This window comes from Microplitis demolitor, chromosome 4 (assembly GCF_026212275.2).
Source record: "Microplitis demolitor isolate Queensland-Clemson2020A chromosome 4, iyMicDemo2.1a, whole genome shotgun sequence".
Taxonomy (NCBI): domain Eukaryota; kingdom Metazoa; phylum Arthropoda; class Insecta; order Hymenoptera; family Braconidae; genus Microplitis; species Microplitis demolitor.
The window spans coordinates 5,066,862-5,093,392 of NC_068548.1; the positions used below are offsets into that span (position 1 = coordinate 5,066,862).

At 29.5% G+C, this 26,531-nt stretch overlaps 3 protein-coding genes across 3 annotated transcripts in view; 2 read left to right on the top strand and 1 right to left on the bottom strand.

Annotated features, from left to right (window-relative positions):
• Positions 1 to 302: 302 nt before the first annotated feature.
• LOC103580954 (uncharacterized) lies at positions 303 to 1,735 on the top strand. The gene is made up of 3 exons (XM_053738103.1): positions 303 to 612; positions 948 to 1,114; positions 1,352 to 1,735. Exons 1-3 carry the CDS (start codon positions 445 to 447, stop codon positions 1,686 to 1,688), a joined length of 672 nt encoding a protein of 223 aa, XP_053594078.1. The 5' UTR covers positions 303 to 444; the 3' UTR covers positions 1,689 to 1,735.
• Positions 1,736 to 3,354: 1,619 nt separating this feature from the next.
• Positions 3,355 to 4,622, top strand: LOC103580892 (ribonuclease P protein subunit p21). The gene is made up of 4 exons (XM_008562814.3): positions 3,355 to 3,455; positions 3,524 to 3,591; positions 3,664 to 3,755; positions 4,225 to 4,622. The coding sequence occupies exons 1-4, from the start codon at positions 3,452 to 3,454 to the stop codon at positions 4,604 to 4,606; spliced, it is 546 nt and encodes a 181-aa protein (XP_008561036.3). The 5' UTR covers positions 3,355 to 3,451; the 3' UTR covers positions 4,607 to 4,622.
• A 2,398-nt stretch (positions 4,623 to 7,020) lies between these two features.
• The window catches only part of LOC103580891 (cadherin-87A), a 50,205-nt gene continuing 30,694 nt past the window's right edge, over positions 7,021 to 26,531 (bottom strand). Inside the window, exons 3-12 of the mRNA XM_014440406.2 lie at positions 18,791 to 19,008; positions 15,428 to 15,685; positions 15,204 to 15,338; positions 14,821 to 15,013; positions 14,425 to 14,735; positions 10,816 to 14,352; positions 9,955 to 10,266; positions 9,657 to 9,883; positions 8,366 to 8,594; positions 7,021 to 8,286 (exon numbers count right to left, since the gene is read on the bottom strand). Coding sequence (XP_014295892.2) covers positions 8,170 to 8,286; positions 8,366 to 8,594; positions 9,657 to 9,883; positions 9,955 to 10,266; positions 10,816 to 14,352; positions 14,425 to 14,735; positions 14,821 to 15,013; positions 15,204 to 15,338; positions 15,428 to 15,685; positions 18,791 to 19,008 — 5,537 coding nt within the window. The 3' untranslated portion in view covers positions 7,021 to 8,169. The remainder of the gene's footprint in view (positions 8,287 to 8,365; positions 8,595 to 9,656; positions 9,884 to 9,954; positions 10,267 to 10,815; positions 14,353 to 14,424; positions 14,736 to 14,820; positions 15,014 to 15,203; positions 15,339 to 15,427; positions 15,686 to 18,790; positions 19,009 to 26,531) is intronic.

Consider the following 26,531-nt stretch of genomic DNA (forward strand, 5'->3'; position numbering starts at 1 on the left):
CCTCGACATATTGTAAAGTTTTCAGAAAATTGCATCAGTACAAATATAAGAGTAAAATTTATATGAAATTTACTAAAAATGGTTAACATTAAAATGATTTATATTTGAATTTGTTAAATAATTTATTTATGAATATTTTTCCAAACTATTTAATAAATAAAATTGTAATAAACAAAAGTTTAATCAAAAAAGAATTGGACACTATCGTCGCCATATTGACCTGCATGCAGTAATCATGTCTTTAGTTGATACAACAGCGAACTAAATGAACTTCACTCAGTAAAAAAGGCTAAACGGACCTACAGCTTCCTCTCTTTTTGTATTTTTTGTTATTATACGTTTAAAAATTATACCGGTTTTTTAACTTCAACTAACCTTGAAATTTACAAAAATACTCAAAACTTACCGGGTATTATAATAAATAAATAATAAGTGTTATTAACAATGTCTTTTGATAATTTGAAAAAATTAGGACGTTGTGTTGATAATAAAATAAGAAAATTAAATAAAATATGGGAAACTCCACATAATATTATAAATAATACTAATGCTGTTGATAAAGAAGTACAAGTTCAAGTTGAAAATTTTTTGACAACTATTAATAAGCTTCATGTTTGTACTTTTTTTTATTTTTTTTATATAACAATTTAATAAAAGTTCTAATTATTGAAACTGACGAATGTTAAATTTATTTATGATTTTTGTTTAATTTATTATTATTTATTGATTAAAATTTTTTTGTTTAATTTTTGTATTATAATTAAAAATTAGGTTTTTAGAATTCTATGAATTTAAAAAATTTTATTTAAATATTTAAAATTTTTATAATTGTTGTAAGTTAATAGTAAGTATATTAATATAATGTGTCGATAATTAGATCTTTTGTTTCATACATAATTCAAAAAAATTATAATATATACTTATATATTAATTGTATTTTATTTTAGAATGAATTAAATGAAAACATTATTGAACAAAAAGAATCAACGAATGATGTTGATCGTTTTATAAATGAATGTAATGAAGTATATAATAATACTATTAAACAAGGTTGCGATAGTATTGAAATAATTTTAAAAGAATATGGCTACACACCATTAAAAATTTTCAACAAGTAAGTTACTTAAATGTTTTTTATATCACTTTAATTAAAACTAAAAATTTATAGGTCCGCTTATCTAACTGAATTTTTTTCTAATATACTACTAAGCAAAAAAGAAATGAATGATAATTATGAACAAATGGTTATTAACTTTTTTTTAATTAAAATAATAATTACGTTAATCGTCTTATTTAAATCTCTCGTTTAATATATGAATGATTACTAATTAAATTAATTACTTTGTTTCAGCGAATCAATAATATCAGAATCAAGTATTTTGAAAGAGGAAGACTTACAAAATTTATCACTTGTAGACTCGAATATCAATTTCAATGACTTCAGTAAAGAGAGTAATGATTTTAATAATGATGATCAAGCCTTGGAAAATGATCAAGAAAATATGAATACATATAATGAATTAAATAATGATGTTAAGCCGAAATGTATTCCAACGCCAGTTATACAACGCTTGGCATCCATTACAAATCATGATAATAAAGGACTGCGATTAAATAATTATGTTACTCCATTACGTTCTTATCCAGAGGAGCCGACATACTCACCTTATTATTATTATAAAAATTAATTTATACATATTGTTCAATAAATAAAATAATTTTTAACATTTTTAAATTTGTATTATGATTTTTTTTTATTTTCAGGAGAGGAATCGGTATTCCCATATAACAATTTTTTTCAAATCTTGAGCAAGTCAGCTTTTAAGATTGATAGATACTAGTGTCCTTTTCTACTTATGTGTCTTGCTGCAGATACTGTTGACCAAATTTTAATTGCCAGCTTTACACAAGAAATTTGGGTCAAATTATAACTCAATTCTGGAGGAAGACTATTGTTGAAAATAGTTGCGTATCTCTGGTTAAAAATACTGATTGAAAAGAATTGCCCTTATAAAAAGAAACGATTAGAAAATAAAAATATTAAATACTTTTTAATGCTTCTGGATACTTTGAATACTTTTTAATGGCCCTTCTTATGAGCATTTAATATTGCAAATCTTTTCGAATCGTTTCTTTTAATTAGGGTAAGAAGCGGTCACTCCATGCAAATTATATATCTATACATATAAACAAAAGACTTGAAATTATTGAAAAGAATATGAATTTCATCATTTTTAATTCTTTTCAATCAATATTTTTAAACAAGGATGGCTTGCTGTAAGTTACTGGCGTAAAAAAATGCGTTAGATACTTTTTTATTACACCGTATTCAAGGTATCGTTAATATTTTTGCGTACGATACCATTTAAAGGTGGGTAGTTCCGGGAACATTCCGGATTGAACCTGGAACGTTTCCGGAGCGAAAAGGAACTAGTTCCTGGAATCTTATCCGTGGAACTATTTAATGTTTTCAATTTTCATGAAGGTTCAGAATTTAGAACGTATGCATACAAAATATTTCAGTATACACAACATCATGCTATGCGACCTACGTGTTTAAGACGCATTCATGGCGAACTATATTATTTTGAACTAAATAGAGAATGAATTATGATTGGTATTCAACTCGAAATTCCATAAAAAATCACCAATCAAAAATTTTTCTGCTGCTTGACTGCTTTTTGGTAATGATGGCAGTGGCGCGAAAAAGAGAACTAGTGAGCATACTAAAGTGAATTTTGAGGAACGACCGGATACGTATTCGACAAAAGACAGTTCATAGAACTATACATGTCCGGAACTACCCACCTCTAATACCATTAGCAAGACATACACAAATCTTGACATAGGATTCTAGATACACGATCTTGCGAAAGACACATACGTAGCAGCTAGGGATCTTGCTCAAGATACTTCAGAATTTTGCTCAAACACGTGCTGCTAGGGTATAAAAAAAGTAAATTTTTTTGAAAAATTAATTTCTGATGGAAATTGTTACCTCTAGGATGTACACAAATTGACCAGCCGGATGACGACTTGTAATACGCGACAGCTGATGGCTCCGTTAGTTTTCGAAGCAAATATTTGAAAATTGCAAAATATACTATTGAATATATGTATAAAGTAAAACCGAGATATAAATAAAATATATAAATTCCTTATATGTTAAAAAAATTAATGAAAATTACTAAAATTACGGCGCCCTACATCCCAACCCTTCATGTTACCAAAAGCCGCAGACATTCAAAATTCAAATTGTGTTTTGGTTTTACGAACGAATTATTTAATCAACTTGAATAATTTTACCTGGCCGGCGTAATATTGGCCGTCTCGAAAAATAAACAAAATAAACTGCCAGTCTAACCTAAAAAGAGTAGAAGTATTTCGTCGTGACTAACTTTTTTTATAGTAATTGAATAAATAAATTATTGGAAATATAATTAATTAAATAATGAGTAAGAATTTAGACAGAAAAATTTTTAATTGTTAATAAATAATTATATGTATTTTTTGTTTTTGTTAGGTAATAAAAAAAACACAAACCATTGTGAGAAAAAAGAAATTTTGGAGCGTATGAATTATTTATATCAGGTAATTATTGAGCAAATTAACAGTAATAAAATAAGTATTGTGTAATCAATTAATTTTTTATTTATTTTGTAGGCAAGTAAATTTTTATCAAAGTATGATAACATAACAGCGTCATGTTTTGGTAATGCGATGATAAGTTGTTCACGTAAAGCTGTATTAAGAATGTAATTATAATTATATACTTAATAGCAATTAATTTTTTAAAGAATGATAATAATTATAATTGTTACTGGTCATTTTTATTAAATAATTAACTGTAACTTTTAAAATACTCAAGTTATTAATTCGCGGATAAGGACTTTTTTGTAGGAAATTAAATTTGCTATAAAAAAAGGTCCTTATCCGCGAATCGATATTTTGATATTTTAAGAGTTACCGTCGATGAATACAAAAATAGTGATAAAATTTATTAAACTTAATGTTTTTAGTAACAATAAAATTCTTTATGTTATAGAGCTTGAAATTTCTTGTCGAATGAGTACCCACATCGATATATTTAAAAAAAGTTATATTTTTTCAAAATTAAAATTTTTTAATTTTGGAAAAAAATTTTAATTTTAAATATGAGCTTGTGGGTACTCATTCTACTGGAAATTTGTCACTGAATAGATAAGTAAAGTTCTTTTTTTATAGAGATACGGATGTTAAGAGAACAATATGCAAATGTTGTCAGACACCATTGATACCCGGCGAAACATCACGTGTAAGATTAATAACAAAGCCAATAAAAGCTATCAGAAGTACATGTTTAATTTGTCATACGTCTAAAAGAATACCAACGAAACCTGGGTATAAATTGTGGACCGAGGATCCTAATTCAGTAAATCAAATATTTCATTACGCTCCAAAAATACAAGACAACAGCAAAATAAATTCAAACAAGACTAAGAGCAATTCATCATCTGGAGTCACTTCGATCTCAGATAAAACAGAGAAAACTGATAAATTGAATGAATCAGTAAACGTTAATAAAATAAATGTAAAATTATCAGAAGGACTTATAATAAATAAATAATTAAGACAAAATTGATTATGAATAGTGTTTTTTATTTATGTATCATAAATGTTTACATAAAATATTTTACAATAATGTTTAATTAATAAAAAAAAAAGTAAAATCATACATAGTTATATTATATTTGTTATTTAAATTTAGTTATATTAATACTTTTGTTTATTTTATTTTATTAATAATATAATTTTATCTAATAACCAATCAATAGGATTTAATATTCATTGTATAAATAAACTGGTGATATAAATATGTCTAACAAATTGTCTATAACTACTAATTAATTTATAATTAATCAACTAATTAATATAGTGGTAATATTGTTTAATTTAATAAATTATTGTTCCATTATATAATTCTAATTAATTTTGATAACTTTATTTTGGCCATTTAATTAAATTATTATTATTAGCAAACTTAATAAATAAAAATTTGTCTAACTATTCAAATAGTAAATTATCAAAATTTTTTTATTAGTATATATGTTTATTATGTATGATATGACTATCAGTCCGCCCTGTGCCCTAAGATTGAATTTTTTTATGTTAACAAGTATTTTAATAATTTTTAACCAGAGAGAAAAAAAAACTCAGATACAATCATATTAAAATGAATAATAATAATATGAGATCATATATAAATATATGTTCATATTTAATATTCTATAAGATCAGATATAAAGTCCCAAACATGATCATGCATGTTCGCATACGTATATAGACGCGGCTATATATGATTATATGTGATATCACATATGATCATATATGAATTTAAGTTTGACCATAAATAATCATATTGAAACATATAGAACTTTATCTGATATCAAATAAAATTATAGATAATAACGTAGGATCATATATAAATTTTAATGTGACCGTACATGATCATATATGAATATATGTGTGTATAAGATATTGTTTACGGTCATATATAAATTGATGATTATGATCATATATGATCGTCTATAAGTTTAGGCATGATAGTTATGAATATGTGTGATATTACATACGATTATATATGAATATGACCATAGATGTTCATATTGAAGCATATAATACTTTATCTATCATATATAATTTAAGATTATGGCAGAATCATCTATGAATATTAAGGTGACCGTATATGGTCATATATGAATATGTGAACATATGACTCTGTACGATCAGATATCTCTATAATCATGATTATATATGGTCGTATATAAATGTAAACATGGACGTATATGATTATATGTGATATCATATGGCCATATAAGAATTTACATACGATTATAGACGACCGTATAGAATCATATAAAATCTTATCTGATATTATATATGATCATATATAATGACGTAGGATTATATATCAATTTAAATATGACCATATATAATCATATATGTTTATATATGATATTTTGTAGGATCAGATATACATTTCAATATGAACATACATAATTATACAGAAAAATATATGAACCATATCTGATATAACATATGATCATGTAATATTACATGCGATCATAAATAAATGAAAAATGGTCATATTTGATCATATAGGTCATAAATAAATATATATGATCACATACAAATCACGAATGAATCTAGAGTATCATACTTAATCATATATGACCATTTTTTTAATTTTATCGAATAAAAGTGTTCATACATGGTTACTTATGATCATATATGAATACTTTTTCTAGATAAATATGTATAGAAGTAAAATAGACAAAAAATTATAAATAAAAAAATTTAATCTTAATAAACATGGCTATTTATTTCCAAATCACTTTTTCCTCTCTAATTAAAAATCACTATTTTTGTTAAAAAAAAAAAAAAACGATTAATTTATTTTTTCTAAAAAATTATAAACGTCATAATCAATAAATTAATTACTTTGAGCCATTGACGTAAAGAATAAAAAAATTATAATAATATTTTTCTTAATATTTATTGTTAACATACAATACAAAATAATAAAATATATTTTTAAAAATTTTAAAAAAATCATAACCAACTAAAATATACAGGCAGTGATAGCACAATATACAAATAAAAAAATCCTAATTATAATTAGAAACTTAAAGAATAATTAATTTTCTAACTTTTTTTTCCGGGCCGGACGGATCAATCTAATACAGTCGTTTTATATAATAATATATTACACATTAATTCCTTTCATTTTTTTTATTTAAATTAATTTTTCTTTTAATTAAACAATTAATTAACTCAGTACGTTAATTATTAATTATTAATTGTCACATTATTTAGACCGTTTTTGACAATACACAATTACATGCACACAATTATTATTATTTCTATATTTATTTTTATATATTTTTAGTTTTTAAAAATAAAACTTAATAAAAATTAATTAATAATATTATATGGAACAAAGATTAATTAATATTTTTAAATCAACAATAAACTATGTAATATAAATTATATTTATAAAATTATCGGCTAATCTATCTATCGACGTATTTATTTAAATCAATAATCACATTTGTTAATTAAAAATTAATTTTAATTGATAAATAAAAATAAATAATCGCATTTATCGACCATAAGATCCAATTATTGTCGTAGTCATTTTAATGCGAATTATATTTAATTTTTTTTTAATTATTACTGATTAATTAATTAATTATTAATTTTTCGTAATTTTTTTCTTACTCTTAATTATTTTTTTAATTTTAATATTGAGTATATGCAATATTATGTTATTAATTATTTAATTGTTTAATTGAATAGAGAGTTAATTGTTGTACAAAAAATGGATTACGTACAAAGATGATGTGAATTGTTTATGAGTGGAATAAAATAAATGACTTGTTTTTTTGATTGCTCGACAATATCGTAAGTGAGGGAAGAAAATAATAATTTTCATGATATAGAGCTTGAAATTTCCCGTCGAATAAGTACCCACATCGATATATTTAAAAAAAAGTTTATTTTTTTGAAAATTAATTTTGTAATTTTGAGAAAAATTTTTGAGTTTTGAATAGGGGCTTGTGGGTACTCTTTTTACTGGAAATTTTTTTCTGAATAAGGTTAAGGTTAAGTTACATATTTTTATCTTACTTGAAGTGCAAGTAAAACGAATACATAAAATAAGTAATTGAAGTATTTTAGTGTTCGTGGTTGGTGACAAGACAAAAATAAATATTTTTATGTTAACGGGCTTGAAATTTCTTGTAAAATGAGTACCCATATCGATATATTCAAAAAATGTATTTTTTTCGAAATTTGGACCATTTATTTTTGATTAAAAATTTTGGATTTTATATATAGGCTTGTGGGTACGTATTCTGCTAGAAATTATTTGCTGACCATGATAAAAATATTTGTTTTTACCCTGCTTGAAGTAGGAAGAATGAATACTCGAAATTAATTACCGAGTACTCGAAAATTAATTTTTTCATAAAAATAAAAGTCATCCATTTTATCCCAGACACTATGAAAAAATGAATGTTAATCTTCTATTCCATTTATCGCTTTCTTAACAATGAAAATGACTTGATTAATGCACTGGTTTGATTAATGCATACTTTTATCAATTAGTTAAAAATTAAAAAAAAGTTCTTAAATTAAACCCGACACAAATTGTGGTTGACCATCACGGTCTAGTGTCAATTGAGGCACGACTGTTGTCGATGGTTGGAATGTCGAGCCTTGGAAACCCATCGCGGATTCGTACAACTGAAAACCCACATGATCATTAACATATAAACAATAAGATAAGTTAAAAGAACTTAAAATAAATAAATGAATAATTTACATTGTGATTGCCCGGTAGTGTCGTATAATCAGGTGTTGTAGAGCGATGCCTATTACAACCCTGAAGTGGGTGTTGAATAGTTGCGTAAGTATTGTCCTGCGATGTATCACCTATTCCGACACTTAAGCCACCATTACTGCCGCGTCGTTCATTGGTTGTCGTCAAACCGCCTTCTGGTTCACTGAATACTTGCATTGTAAGTTCTTGCTCTTCATAAAGTTTTAATTTCCTTTATAAAAAAAATTTACATTTATAATAACTATGAATATCAATGAATTTTGCAGTAAGTGTAGAACACACACGGTGAAAAACACAGATATGGTCTCATCATCATGTTTTAAATATATATGATCGTATATGATTATATCTAATGTATTTACGACCACATATGATTTACGTATGACCATATATAAATATCTTTAAAATATGTATGATTGCATAAGACCATATGTGATTATATCTAAAGTGTGGTCATGTATAATCAAATCTTAATTATATACAATCGTCTATGGTCATATATGATTATATCTAATGGATTTATGACCATATATGAACATATCTAAAATATGTATATCGTACATTATATGGTCATATGTGATCATATCTGAAATATTTATGATCGTATATGATTATATCTGATATATGTATGGTCATATATGATCATATCTGAAATAACTAATATTGTATCTGATCGTATATGATTATATCTGATGTATGTATAATCATATGATTATATGTGATGTATGCGTGATCATATCTGATCTATGTATGATCATATATGATTACATGTTATATATGCGTGATCGTATCTGATATATGTATGGTCATATATGATCATATCTGAAATAATAAATATCGTATCTGATCATATATGATTATATCTGATATATGTATGATCATATATGATTACATCTGATGTAAGCGTGATCATATCTGATAAATGTATGGTAATATATGATCATATCTAAAATATATATGATCGTATATGATCACATATGATCATACCTGATTCTATATGAATATCTCTGGTCCTATATGATTATATATGGTTATATCTGATATATGTACGATCATATATGAACATATATGAAATATTTATGATTGTATCTGATCATATATGGTTATATTTGATGTATGCATGATTATATCTGATTATACTTGAACTATATATGACCATATCTAAATACTTTATTTGGTCACTATTATCAAATATTCTTGCTAAAAAATTTCTTTCGTTTTTCAAATAAAAAAACTGTCGATTTTATAAAATTTAAAAATTAAAACCACGTACTGTTCAATCCATAGTGGATTTTCTGTAGTATTCAACTCATCGATTATTTGTTTCTTTATTAATCCATCTTTTTTACGGATATCATTTGGCACAGTGATGACCCAATGTCGTAAGCAACAACAAACAACAGTTACAGTAACGGCACCAACTAGTAATACAACTAATAGTGCAATGAGTGCTGCTAATGCTGGGTCAAATGATTCTTCTTGTACTGCTCCATACGCCGGCTATAAAAAAAAATTATTGATTTATTTACTTGATAAATAATAATGAATAATGAATAATGAGTTATACTTACTACAACATTTTCAATAGCAAAACCGCTGTAGTATTCTTTGAGAAGGTCGTACTTGGCGTCGATTGCCTTGAGTACTTGTGGTACTAGTGTGATAGTTTGAGTTTTGGTGTCGACGACGTGTAGATACATGTCGCACCACTCGCGACGTATGTGCCCGGAGGAGTCAACGTGGTATCTTATTTCATCAACTACCACCCGGCTTTGGGTTGCGTTTGATAACTCTGTCACTATTTCATCGCGTTGACGATTAACTTCCTCAGGTGGCCGGGATAATATTACTCGTATTAGCTGTGATGGCTCGAAAACCCATACCTACATTGTAGAAAACAATTTTAGTGATTAGTTTTCATTGATATTTTTATTTTCTTTCGAATGAATACACACATCTATATATTTTGAGAAAAAAAATTTTGAAAATTTGTGTAAAATTTGTTTTTTTGAATATTTCGAATTTTCGAAAAATTTTTGTTAAAATCAATTTAATTTTTGATTTCTTCTTGAATGAGTACCCACATCAATATATTCAGATGTCAAAAAATTTTTGAATTTTTTTTTATTGAATAAATATATTTTTTAATTTTCTCTAGAATGAATACCCACATCGATATGTTTTGAGAAAAAGAATTTGAAAATTTTTTTACAATTCAATTTTTCAAAATTTTGAATTTTAAAAAAATTTTTGTAAAAATTAATTTAATTTTTAATTTCCTCTCGAATGAGTACCCACATCAATATATTCCGTCAAAAAATTTTTGATTTTTTCATTATTAAAAAACATTAAATCCTTTCATAAAGAAGTAATTTATTGCAGGCTTTAAAAAGCTGTATTAATTAATAAGTTTACAAAAAAAAACGACTTACATGAACACGAGCCATCGCATAACGTTCTGGACTGGCAGTTTCCTTGGCAATAACCTCGACAATAAACCTATCTTGATTATACTCAGCCATGTATCCACTGGTGACCAATTTGCCATCTTGACTGACATTAAATGGACTGGGTACAATCGATCCCGACGGTTTATCCGATCCGTACTTGTACAAGTTAGCACTAGCAACGTAATAGTGTAAGGTTCCGTTATCGCCGAGATCCAGATCAGTAGCAGTGAGCTTAGCCACCAAATCATTAACATTAGCCATTGAATTAATGCCGGCATAATAATCCGAGCGTTCGAATTCCGGGGGGTTGTCATTTTCATCGAGGATGTTAATGGTCACGTTAACGTGTCCGTAGTCGGTTGTAAATTTATTCGAGTCACTAATGTAAATGTCGGGATCATTAGCCGCGAGAATTGTTAGCATATATTTATCGCGTAATTCACGATCGAATGATTTGTTGGCGTAAATAGTCCCGTCAGATTTGTCGATATAGAATGACCGGTCTTCATTGCCCGATTCAATGTAATAATAGACACGCGCATGCCGCCCTTCGTCTTTGTCTTCGGCCATTACTTGTCCCACTACGTAACCCTTGGGTCGATTTTCCGGGATCGTAAAATGATAGTCGTCATAAAATTGCGGTATATTGTCATTAGTATCAACCAATAAAATAGTAAGAAGCCTTAAAGTTTCGTAGAAAGTCGGACTGCCATGATCGGTAGCAACTAAGACTAATTCAAATTTATTTTTGACCTCACGGTCTAGAATTATTTTGGCACGTAATTCTCCGGTTTCGGAATCGATTGAAAACTCTTCATTCTCCTGGACATTTCGATTACCCACTTTTAGATGATAACTTATACGCCCGTTTTCACCTGGGTCATTATCGACAGCTCGTACTGTCATGACAAGATAATTTGGTACTCCAGCATTCTCAGGAACTTCTACGGTAGCGTTCGGCAATTCGGGCATAATGAATTCTGGTTTGTGCTGATTCACAGGAATGACGCGGATGTCGACGTAAGCGCGATCAGCATGAGGACCATGACCAGCGCCATCTCGTGCCTCGACTTCGATCCGATAGCTACCAGCACGACCGACCAGCATCACCGCTGGATAAAGGAATCCTGTTTCGGGATTGAGATTAAACGAACCGTCTTCATTGCCACTGACTATTTTATACCAAACGTCACCGTTAAGATCCTCGTCGGGATCTGCTGCGTGAACCTGGAGAATAGTCGCCGGTGGGTTTATGGGAAGATTTTCAGCTACTGATGCTCGGTAGCTGTGTTGAGTGAAGATCGGCTTGTTGTCATTGACATCCTCGAGATTGATGACCACTTGCGCGGTCGTGGACCTGCGGGAATTAAGAGGACCGCCATCACTCGCCATTACTGTAATAGTCATCTCAGACTTTTCTTCACGATCTAACACCGTAGCACTTCCTACTGTTATTTCACCTGTATCATGGCCTATATTGAAATCCGAAGCATGTTCTCCAATTAGACTGTAGCTTACTTCACCAAAAACACCTTCGTCAGCATCTAATGCCTTGACAACGGTCACGTGGGTGCCTGGAGGTGAATTTTCTTTCACGGAAACCTGGTAAGACTCTTTTTCAAACTTTGGATCTTGATCATTAACATTAATCACATTTACTGTAACTTTGGCGGTTGATGAGAGCTGGGGGAATCCAGAGTCATAAGCGACGACATTGAACTCCAGGGACTTAGTCTCTTCGTAATCGATTACCTGACTAGTTCGGACTATGCCTGTGACATTGTCGATATTGAAGTAGGAACTAGGAGGTTCGATAGCGTAACCCGCGATATTACTGTCAGCATCCGTGGCAGTGAATGCACCGACAATGGCGCCCGTTGGTTGTTCTTCCTGCATTTCAATCACGTATTTAGGGTTTTCACGTGTCCAGGGTTTCAAGAATTCGGGCGCTTCGTGATTAACATCGATAATCGTTACCACGAGGGTTCCGACCCCTTGCTGAAGTACTTTGGCACTGGTGTCAGTGACTACAACATTAAGGCTCACGGTAGCTGCTACTTCGCGATCAAGTGGTCGGACAACAGAAACCTGTCCGGTCTTGGGATCTACGGCAAAGAAGTCTTTGAATGCCGTCGCATTTGTTACCAACTGACCATTTTTGTCAATTGCCGTTATTGGTTCAGTAATTGAGTATTTCAAAGCATCTACTGTAGTACTGTCAGGATCTTTGGCTTTCAGACTAGTAAACACAGTTCCTACTGGCGAGTCTTCAGTCACTTCGGCTCTCTGGGTCATAGGTTCGAAATTTGGTGGTTTGTTGTTATTGTTTTCAACTTTTATCATCAAAGTTGCAGTTCCTGTTAGACTAGGGATTCCTCCATCTAAAACGATCACTTCAATGTGATAAGCATTGCGCGTATCGTAATCCAATTTACCTGAGACAGTGACCAATCCTGTAGTTTCATTGATAACGAAATCATCGAAAGCGCCCTTCTGAATGCGATACTTAAGTTCTGCATTGACACCACTGTCAGCGTCAGTGGCCACCAGCTCTTCTACTGCAGTCCCTAGAGGCGATATTTCTGGTACGCTGGCCGTGTAAACGTCTTGTAAGAATGCCGGTGCATTGTTATTAACATCACGCACTGTTACATTTACCACTGCGGTATCTGAGTAAGTCCCATCAGTGGCTTCCACAGTCAAAGCGATCCAATCTTGACTTGAGTTCGTCAAATCAACTGGCCCATTGTCAGATATTGTGATTTCGCCGCTATTGGAATCGATATTAAAAAAACCCATTTCATTGCCTTCAGCAATGGAATATGTGATTTTGGAAGTCTTATCACGATCACGCGCTTGAACTTTTAGCTCAGGATCAAATTTATTAGAGCCTTCATCAATTACCGCACGGTATTTGTCCTGCAAAAAATGTGGCGGGCTGTCATTGGAGTCAGCTAAAGATATTCGCAATGAAACGGTTGTAGTTTGACCTTCTCCATCATCATCAGTTGCTTTGTAATTAAGAAAATATTCACTTTGCTCTTCAAAATCTAAGCACGGTGAGGTTCCAGGTGATGGACAAGCAGCAACGCTTATTGTACCATTATGTTTGTCAACACTGAAGTGCTCGGAACCTTGGCCCATTAATTGGTAAACAATACCGGCGGTACCAAAACGTCCACTATCACGATCGCTAGCGCGTATTGTCGCGATATTTGTACCCGGTGCTGCAGTTTCCGAAACAATGGCTGTGTAAGTCGCGCTACTGAATGACGGTGCATTGTCATTCATATCTTTGATGGCTACTGTCACTGTGGCAGTTGACGAAAATTTTGAGGCCGTTTTTTCCTCAGTCGCGATAACAAGGAGGATAAATTTACGCTGATTCGGATTTTCGTAATCTAGGGACGCGTTAGAAACACGAATCGTTACAGACGTGCTGCCCGTTGCATGCTGAGGTTCGATCATAAACGCACCGGAAATATCTTCGAGCTTTAAACTAAACTCTGCTCCAAGATCCTAGAACGTCAGATTGTGTTAAAAAATCTCTCTACCTAGAAAATAGTTAACCCAAGCAATAAAAAGACTTACCAAATCAGGATCTTTGACAGTCATATCAAGATGTGGTAAAGGCATACCATTTGGGACATTTTCTGGTATCTCGACACTGTACTCACGTCTATTGAATGTCGGTGGCTCGTCATTCACATCTTTTATCGTAACTGTTGCCTCAGCAGTCGAAACTGTCGTTTCATCATCCCCAGGAACCCCATTTACTACTTCACGGGCTTTGATTTTTAGATTCAATACTCCCGTTGAATTTTCAAGAGCTTCACGGTCCAAAGGTTTCGCCGTGCGCAATTCACCACTGATTGGATCCAATAAGAAGTAATCAAATGGATCTACAAGTTATTCATCAATAGTATCATAGTTCAATGGATTCAAGGATTTCGAGTAACATTAAGCCCATTAATAAAAAAAACTTACTGGTTACTAATTCATAAACAATTTTACGCGGGATTCCTCGGTCGCCATCCCGTGCTTTTACAGTCATAACAAGTGTACCAATAGACGCATTCTCATACACAATTCCCGTTAATGAATTTAGAAATTCTGGCGGACTATTCTGTACATCTGTTACTTTTATTTCAACTCCTGTTGTTTCATTGTTTGTTCCATCCTAATTTATTTATATAATATTATTAAATAAATTACATATTATTTAGAAATAACTGTGTAAAATAATTGAAGTATGTGTTATTGTACGTGAGAGATAATTGTGAACGTGCTACTAAAACATTTTAGTTTAATTAAAATCCCACTTGTGTGACGTACATACGTGTAGATATTAATTTAAGTGAAATACTCACACTTGCACGTAATAATAATTGATAGAAGGGTCTTTGCTTGTAATCAAGTGGCTCACGTAATACAAGAGCCCCTACATATGTGTTTTCACTCTTCTCCACATCAACAATACCAAATTTATTACAGGCGTCAGGAAACTATTTTAATTGCATTATTCAATTATTATTATTATTTTTTTTATTATCTATATTTTTAAAAATATCATCAATTATCACATTTAAAATACCTGGGGTTGTGTAACACAAATTAACTCAATATTTTCACCAAGTAAATCTGGATCAGTTACACGTATGCCTGGTAATATTGTTGTGCCAATAGGTGTATCCTCACTGACAACTGCTTCATAAGGAGTTCCAGAAAATTTTGGTGGATTATCATTAACGTCAAGTACAATAACGTATGCTTCAACGCCAACAATATTTGGCTGTTGGCCTTCAAGTACACGATCTTCAAGGCTTACTAAAAATTTTATTGTGTCATTTTCCTAAAAGAACACAGAAATTTTATCAATTTCGTTCCTGACTGCTAAGGGGAGGAATGTTACATTAGGATTCTAAAAATAATTATAATTAACAATTAATAGTTAGGACTTGTTCTATTAACAATAACCGTAATTATGTAAAACTTTGTCAGCTAAATAAAATAAAGGGATTTTACGAAAATGGGAATTATAAAATAGAGAATTAGAGAATGCACCCAAGTCTGATGAAAATTGTTTCGGGATGCCTAATAATTTCTCAGTCCAATAATTTCATACTCTACCAGCCCCTTCTCTCGCTGCTCAAGAATTTCAAGTCTCATGGGTATCTTTAGAGATACGGCATTTGTATTCACGGCTAACAATTACCTAGCCAAGCAAAGCTCTGGCTCTTAGTTCAAATGAGATTACAGGGCGTCTTCTCCTACCGTGACTACTACTACTACTAACTACTACATATCTTTTTGTGCTTATACTGGTTCTTCTTGTTCTACCGCTATACGCTGTACGCGCTTAGCTTTTACTGTGAATAGAGAAACTAAAAGAAAGCAAAGGAACGTCGGGCTTTGTTTAATTAAATTAAAATGTCATAGGAACAATAGAATACGCGATAGATAAAGGATTTAAATGGAAATGGTCTGAAAGATTTTAATTATCGGACCTATATTATATATAGAAATTGGAATCAAATGATTGAAAAATTTTCAAATTTTCGTAACTTTTTGAATAATTCGAAATTTTTCAAATCATCAGCGATTAATTAACTGTTGGGTGTGGAACGTGGGGACAGTGGGATGTTTGTGATTTCAGTGTTGAGACATTCTCAGGGCAAATAGACATCATGCTTTTGTAAAAAATTGATATTTGCACTCACTAAGGTTTGAATTAAACTCCTGGACGATCTAGAGTCATACGCTTTTACACGGAGAAAAAAATATAGTAAAAATTACAATACTACAGTAAGATTTACTAACAGTTATGAAAAAATACATTCTGTATTGTAATTATTACTAAACGTTTAGCAAAATTTACTAATTAGTAATAATTACATAATAAGATATTAAAAATTACTATGCGTAATGTATTTTTTGCTAACACGATTTTTTTACTATCTGTATAGTAAATTCTACTATGTATAGATAAAATTAAAATTTGGTGGGAATAGAATATACAAATATGTATTACAAGTTCTGAAACTTAGTTCCAAAGGAGACACCGGGCCGTCAAATATAAGAGAGGACTCGCGCGCGGGAGATCAGGGTTCGAATCTCGGTTGAAACAAGTGATTTTTTAAAAAAACAAAAATCAACTCCAACACCAATACAGATGACATAAATAACAATAATAATCAAAATGATAGCAATAATAATAATAAGTTAAAAGCTAATAAAAATTTTATTTTATTTTTTTCTATTCGAATATAGTAAAATTTACTAAACAGGATAGTAAAATTTATTAAACAGGGATAGAAGATTTTCCATAGCCAATATTCGCTATGAGTGTGACTGCAGCGCCAGACAAAATATGAACTACGGGAGGCTGTCAGAGTATGTTTTTATACGTATGTGAATAGCAAGAAACATAAAAATAAATAAATGTTATAAATAATAGTAAAAAAAAAAGTTGTAAAAAATATGTGACAGTTTTATAGTAATTGCAGTATTGTTTTTTAGCTAAACGAACCAACAATAAGTAAGTATAATGATAAAAAATAAAAAAGATTGCAGTAAGCATTTAGGTTAAGTTGTTTGAAATTCATATCAAAGTCAAAATATGATACTAAGGAAAAAATCAAAATGAAAAATAAATAATAACAAAATAAATACTTTCATGTGTGCTTGCTTACAATTTCAGTAATCATAGCCTCCCGTAACTCCGAAAGTAACCACTGCAAACGCTTCAGTCAATTTGATTTCCCCTACCATGGCTTCACTCAGAGCGAATATGAAAAATTACTAAATGACTTATAAAATATACTTATCTGTTTATTAATTTTTCATATAAATCATAAGCGTTTCAAGATTACTATTCAAATTTAGTAATTGTTCTCATATTTTTTAGTAAAATTTACAATATCTTTTTCTCCGCGTAGACCATTCGGCCAAAAGCCCAGTTATTCTATTTTTATTAAATGGAGAGCTTAGTGTTTTAAAGTATTTAAAAGTAATTACTCCGTAGATTCGTGTTTGAGCTCTATTTACATCTATCAAAAATTTGAACTGTTGGAAAAAATATTAAAATTTTACGTCATTCAAAAGAAAATTTTGGAATATTCAAAAACTTACAATAATTCGGAAAGTTTAAAATTAGCATCAGAACACGTTTGTTATCAAGGCTGCTGGGACATTATTGGAAGAATATCTTAATTCTTTTATGGAAAAAAAATTCCAAGGGCAATAATGAAATGGCTATAATTTGGTTCAATTACAGTATTTTGTAAAAGTCACGCAAAATATTGAAATCATTTGCTCAATTCCGGTTTACAACAGATGTGTATCAAAAGAAAAAGGAAGAGGAGGTAAAGGATGTATGAGAAAAGACAATAACAATGGCGTCTGGTGTATTATAATGTCATAAACTGGATCATGATATTGTATATACCTTCCAGACACTGGATACAGGACAAAAAAAGAGGGTTCATTCTTTTGTCTCGTGTCTTTTATTTTAACTAGCTGAAAAAAACGAAACGTGAAAGAACGACAAACTACCAAACTCTATCGGTAGATCGGTTTTTTTGTTTTTTTTTTTATTTTCTCTTATAGTCATGTTCATTTTTTTCGATATCTCCATTCAATTTCACCCCAGCGCGTCTTTCATTTTATTTATTTTTCTCTATGCACGAAATACCCCAGCCAATACTCGTCGCGTATTGGAAAACGTTTTGTGCGACATGGTCATCCTCCTATTGTTAAATTTTGTTAACGTATATTTGTTAGTTTTCATTAAAAGCTCTACACACGAACATGAGACTGATAGAGCTTACAGTAGTAAAGCTATTTTTTGTCAAGCTAAACTTAATAAAAGCCCAGAAATGAAATGAAAACTTTATAAAGTTTTTGAATTTTCGAATTTATCAGGGATGTTTTAGTTGAATATTATTTTTAAACTCACCTCCCGATCTAATGGTTTTGCGAGAGTTATGATTCCGGTTGTTGGATCGACGGTGAATTTGTCAGTTGATTGGATTCCATATTTAACCTCCGACCCCTCGGGATCGTGACCCTTGAGCGTGAATACTTTGGTGCCTACTGCAGTTGCCTCGGACATTGGGAGACCAAGGGGGTAACCACCCGCATCGAATATCGGTGGCTCATTTACGTTATTGCTGGCTGAAACATCAAAAGATTTTCATTTTTTTTAATGATGTAACGAAATATTTGATTAACGTTTTGCTATTCATTATCAATAAATGCCAAACTTTGATAAATGTTGAATAAATATGCCTGCTATTTATATTTCAGTGAAATATGACATCGCTTTGATGTTTTTTTGATACAATATTTATTGAATAGCAGTTTTTAATTGAAACCCTAGAGGAATTTTAAAAAAAATAAAATGACATTCGGGCGATTCGATTTTTTAATTTCCCGCTAAGAAAATCGATTTTTGTTTACATTTCGGAAAAAATTCGCATAATAATTACTTAGAATTATAGGATATAGACCCATACTTTCTAAGAAAAGTTCCCATAAAAAAAATTGTTAGAATTTTCAAAACATTGTATATAACGCAATAAACACATACATTTGTGCTTGAAATTTCATTATTGATTTCATATAGAATTTAAAATACATGTTTTTGAATTTTCAAACCAACACTTTAGATTTTCAAATACTTCGTTTTGAATTTTTAAATTAAATTTTTTTAATCTTCAAATACTTTGTTTTTAATTTAAAAACACTTTCTGTTTAATTTTCAAATAGATGTATTTGAAAATCTGAAGCGTTTATTTGAAAATTCAAAAGCGTGTAGTCGATATGATCAAAATTCCTATTATTTTTCTTAATTTTAAATACCAGCGTGATTATTAAATTACGTACATTAAATTTGAAGCTTTTTTTTATTGAAAATACAATTCAAATATCTAGTTATGAAAATTCAATTCCTTTTGTATTGTAATTTTCAAATTATTTTTTACAATGTATAACCACATTGTAACGGTTCCTAAGTGTATATGGGAATAAACCCTATATAGTATGTTCACTATTCCTACAATATTATGGTAATGGTTATATGGTAACGATTACCATAATTCTATAGGTAATATTCCGATACCACATAGGAATTATACCCATAATTATAGGAATGATTACCATAATATATATGGGTGGCGTTCCTACATGGAGAGGAAATTATGGTAACAGTTACAATGTATTATGGGAATGGTTCCCATATTGCATGGTAACCAGTTTTTTTCAAATGTTGATTATAGGAACGGCTCCCATTTATATTATGGTAATCATTCCTATAATTATGGGTATAATTCCCATATGGTATCGGAATAGTTCCTATGGAATCATGGTAATCGTTACCATGTAACTATGATAATCGTTACCATAATATTATGATTATAATTTCCATACGTTATGGTAATAATTCCCATACATTATGGTAATCATAACCATAATATTATGGTAATAATTTCCATACATTATGGTAATCATTACCATAGTTACATGGTAATCGTTACCATAATATTATGGTAATCGTTACCATATTATTATGGTAATCGTTACCATAATATTATGGTAATCGTTACCATAATATCATGGTAATAATTTCCACATATTATGGGAATGATTACCATAATATTATGGTAACCATTACTATAATATGATGATTATGTTTACAATAATATGATAGGAATAGTTACCATAATATATAGGGCTTATTCCCATACACACTTAGGAACCATTACAATGTGGTTATAGGATTGGTTCCTATTTGCTTGTGGGAACTATTCCTATGAGTATGGTAATCATTACCATGATTCTTTCGCATGCGATATGGAAACTGTTACCATAATGATAGGAATTGTTCCCATACTTATGGAAACTTTTCCCAGAAAGTATGGGTCTATATCCCATAATCCCAAGTAATCATTACCATGACGGTATGGGATGATATTTCATAAACGTACTAGAAACAGTTACCATAATTTTCTCTCCGTGTATAATCAACATTTCAAAAAAACCGATTACCATGCATTATGGGAACCATTCCCATAATATATTGTAACTGTTACCGTAATTTTCTCTCCGTGTACTGTGTTATTTGCAAAAAAACACCTTTTGAAAAATTTCAATTAATCTTTTAATATCCATTTAAAAAATTCCAAATTTATAAAAAACTTTCTGTCCATTTCTCGTAGCATAAAATATAAAAAAAATGAATACGCAAAAAATATACATATATAAAAGGAAACAGAAGCATTGACGGTTTTTCAATTAAAAAAAAATTTACAAACCGATAAAACGTCAACATTCACGGCTTCAAAGCTGACGAATTTGTCAATTAAAATTCTCAACTCCAGCGTAAAAAATTTAAATATAAAACAAACAATGCATATAAAAAAAAATATACGGTGTATAATTTTTTATTTTCACGTTTTTGGGTTTGAAATAAATATTGCCGACAAGTTAAGTCACACAAAGACATATAAATGAACTAAATCACCTTGGCCTTTTAGCGAAAGTGAAAAACACCCTTGGGTAAAAAATAAAAGAAATGTTAAAACTACTACACATTAAACATATATGTCTACTACTATACTACTACTACTACTACTACTACTACTCTCCCATTCCTATTATATAGATACTTATAAAAGTAATGCTTGGAAGCTTTACGTTTACGCTTTTTTACCGAGTGTTTTATACTGCCGGTAGCGTAACGGGCAACAGCAAGAGCTTTCATGTTCGCAAGCCAATCAGGGAAAAGGAGCTTTATCGCAGCGAGTCAAGGCGTCCGATCGATTGGAAAGTAAACGAGAAAAGGGATTAGGAAATGGCTTGCACTGCAGCAGCCAACCGTGCATCTTCTATACAAAAGAAATATTAAGTAAATTATCGATCTAGATGGCGACTCAATCATGTTCTTTTTACTTTTCTGTCTTAACATTTATAATAGTAAAATAGAAAAAAAAAAGGAAGGAATAATGATCAAGTTAAGACAATTTTCTCTTATCTTATCACTTTGCTGTCAGTCTGTCGTCTTTTATGCACTTAAATATCCGAGCAGTAGCTTGAAAATCTTAAATATATTTTACTCTCATTACGATCATATTTTATAGGTTTATTTTATTATTATATTGAAAAATATTTTCAAGTTTTTATCGACGATTTAAGCTTGAGCTTAAACTTAAAGCAATAAAATAATTTTTAATGATAACTTTTGTGTTAAATAATTGAAGATAATGAATAATTTATAGTCTAATATTGATTGAATAAATTATCTGGTTAAATATCTATATTATTCTAGGTATTTTAGTCGAGGGTACACTCCAAGAGGATTATGGACCTGGATTAACTGCATAACCCAACAATTCATGGAAATTTGCAAACTATTATGGAGTGGAATTTAGTGAATATACATCAATTACAAAAGAAATACTAATTAATAGCTATACTTGATCAATTTAAATGTAATTTATATTTATTTGTTCATGTTATTTATAAAATAAAAAACTTTAGGTGGAAATATATATCATAGTTCAATTGAAGTAGTTTATAGACGCCGTAGTCAGATAGCGCAAGTATATGCAAATAGACATCCTTAAATAAAAAAAGACCTCTTTTGAACCTCCTATATCGTAAAACCCGTCAAAAATTAACCATATATGCACATTTATGAGTCATATATAAGAATTAGCAATACATAGGTATATATGACGTATATATCCTCAGTATATGATTCATATATGCTCCATATATGAATTATAGACCCTCTATATATGAATCATATACGCTCTATATATGATTCATATATATATCATATATTTTCAGTATATGATTAATATATGAGCCATAGACCCTCTTCATATAAATCATATATAATCTATATATGAATCATATATGCTCTATATATGTATCACATATGCTCTATACTTGCAATATATATACTCAGTATATGCTTCATATAGAAACCATAGACCCTCTACATAAAAATCATATAAGATCTATATATGAATCATATATGCTCTATATATGTATAACACGTATCCTCTATACATGTATCACATATCCTTTATACATGTATCACATACGCTCTCTGCATGTATCATATATGATCTATATATGTATCACATATGATTTATACCTGCAATATATATGCTCTGTATATGATTCATATAGAAACCATAGACCCTCTACATAAAAATCATATAAAATCTATATATGATCTATATATGTATCACATATGATTTATACCTGCAATATATATGCTCAGTATATGATTCATAGAGAAATCATAGAGCCTCTACACATAAATCATATATGATCTTTATATGAATCATATATGCTCTATATAAATATCACATATGCTCTATATATATCATATATGAGCATATATGATTTATTTTTCATCGGAATCGGAAATTAATCCAATCCAAAGGTTGAAATGAGGTTCTACAATACTAAAATAAAAGTAAAACTTATTTCAAAACATTTAAATATCTATTAAAATACAAATGCCCTCTTTTCATTGGATAAAAACGCGACTAGAGTCAGCCGGTTATATATTGACATTTAAACAGCGTACACCTTGTATCTCAATATACATTCTTTTCTTTGTCTTTCTTTAACCGTTGTAACTCTAGTATTGTTATTTCTAGTCTGTGTTATTATTTTAATGTATATGTAATTTATTAATTATGTTACGAGTTATTACCATTTGGTGTCAGAAGTCAGTTTCATTTCAAGCCTACAGTTAAAGTTTAATTTTTCAACCCGGGTAAATTTTATATTTTCACATCGTGACTCATGTATATTTTTGTTGTGGGTACATCGGCTCAAATTCTATATGGTCAGATATTTAATTTGAATCTGATATCTATATATATCTCATCATTTCTAATTTATATCAGCTAAATTTTTTTTAAATGTTCAGATTTCGTCATAAATATCAAGATCTGATCAGATATGGTAATATCTGTTCAAATCAGGCTGTATCTTGTCAAATTTAATATTTCTTTCATGTTCATTTTTTTTGTTAATCGTTCCGTGATACTAAGTTTAAAATTTCTATATTTCCATCTAAAAAATTTAGTTATACTATTTTTATGCTTTTATTGGCGATCTCTGAGAACAATTAATGCATCAATTTATATCACCAACAATAATATACAAATACAAACAAATTTGTTCAGCTCAATTTAATAAAACACTTTTAATACAAACACAATATAATTTTATCAATACAAATCCACTCGCCAATCACCGATAATGAATATTTAATTATAAATATATGTAACTAATTGAATAGACATTTACTGTATAAATAAAATTGAATAAATGCCCCTATGCATAATTAAACAAAATTATTACACTAGAATAAACAAACATTCATTTAAAGAAAAAAAAAAGCTTGAAATTATTCACATACAAATGAACCGTGTGAGCAAATAAATGACCGTGACTAATAAAAGTAAAAAATGTAATTTTCGAGAATTGCTATTGTTAGTTGTTGCGGTCAGTATGTAATCTCTATAATCCAATTGTTCGACTCTATATAACATTTTACACAAGCCGAGCCGAGCTCATGTTTCATCCTAGGGCAGCATTGAATTTTTTTTTTTTATTTTATACGCGAATGTTGAGCACCCGCGGGAATTTTCGGTTAATCGATTCATTCGCACGTTAAATTAGTCAGTTTTTTATTTGTTTTTATAATAAATTTTTCATTTCGAACAAATAGACGAATAATAAGTAATTTATATAATGGGTTTTATCACTTTTGGTAATAACTTTGGCAATTTAAAAAGTCAATAAATGAAAAAGAAAAAAAGTTTGAATATCAATGAAATTTAGATATTAATTTTTTTTTTTTATTCTTAATAATTTTTTACGGACGCGGCGCAAAAGGAGATGGAAGTACTAGTTGACTTAAGTTCTCTCATTATAAGTTCCCGAGTCAAGTAATTTATATAGGGTAAAGTATTTCCATTAATTATCGAAATCATTAAGCTCTAGGTAAATAAGTTGTATTGAAGTACAAATTAGTTGAATCGTTAATTTAAATTTATTTGCGGATGTAAGGTTTGCTTGAAATTTTTAAATTGAATTTTTTATTCAATTTTTTAATAATCTCAAAGGGTAAAGTTAAAAAAATAGTATATTATGCATCTACCCGAATAAAAAAACTTTATATATGTGATGAAATATATGAATATTATAATGTGATATATTGTACAATATAAAAAATAATATTTATATTTTTTCCCGCTAAGAAAATTGAAAATTTTCAAAAATTCCGGAAGTTATTGGTTTCGGTCCGATTTTCGAAAACCGAATTTCTATCAAGTCTTGACGTTTTGAGGTTCTAGTTTTATGTATATTTAACATATATTTTGGTATATCTTTTTTTATGGTGATATATTGTACTTAAAGTAATGTATTTGAAAATCGGAACGTTTTTCGCGCGACGAAAATGAAAAAAATTTATGAAATTTAACTGCTTAGAGGAGACTTAAGGAGTAATTATGTGTGGCTGCAATTTTCAGCTGACATACTAGCACATGCGAAACATTTTAGAAAAATAGATCCAGTAGATTTTTTTTACTGAAAGAAAAGTGAAGAAAGCAAGTTTTCACTTTTTTCGACTTCTTTTTAATCCTTTGTTAGAGGATTACTCTTAGAAGTTTACATTGTATAAATTTTTCAGTGTAAGCGGGAACAAGATGTTATTACATTTTTTAAAAAAATTTTGTAAAACGGCGTTATACTTTAGATATAAATTTTAATATTAAAAAATAGCTATGGCATTTAATCGACGGAACGTTTTGAATTATTCAGCTCATATGAATAGAATGCTCGAGATTCCTGATGCAATGGAGATTCCACAAGTACTATTTTTTCGTATGCTCGTAACCTCTTCAAACGAAAACGAATAGCTGAAAAAAATTTATATATACATGTTAAATTTACACGTTAAATTTTAAAAATGCATATATTTCCTGGCTTTTTAGGGCTAACTAACAAGTTTTCTGTTCAATTAGATACAATATTTTTTTGGAGACATTAAAATTATTCATAGAGTAATTTTAACGATTTAAATCAATGTCCAAATACTATTTTATGACCCAAGACAATGTTACATTAATATTAACACTTTTCGATGACAACAATGTTCGTATGTCCAAATATAGTTGCAAAAAAATGTATGTATAGAGATATGTATGGTTTGAAAATTCAAATTAGAATAATGTTTAAAAGAACAATTTAATTGATGTTTTTGGATGATCCTTTTGATGTAACCCGTATGACACGGTTGTAAATAACTACTCCATACATCAAGTATTGTTGAATTTAACGTTTACTATAAAATGATGATACGAGAGAAGAGTTTTCATTTGTATTGGTTACCCGAAACGCGCACAATCAAAATTTCCAATCGATGTTCATTTTCGGTCCAACGGATTTCACGCCAAACCTGAGTACTCTAGCTTTCATCTACTCTGAAATTCAATTCGTGTTTTTTGTGTGTACACCCTACTATCATTTATCATGAACAAAAAATAACTGCAGAATGTATAAAAGCAAATATTTTTTTTTTCATCAATAAATATGTAAAAATTAACGTGATTGAAATAACACATAAAACAAATATCAAATGATGAAGAATAAAAATTTTTATT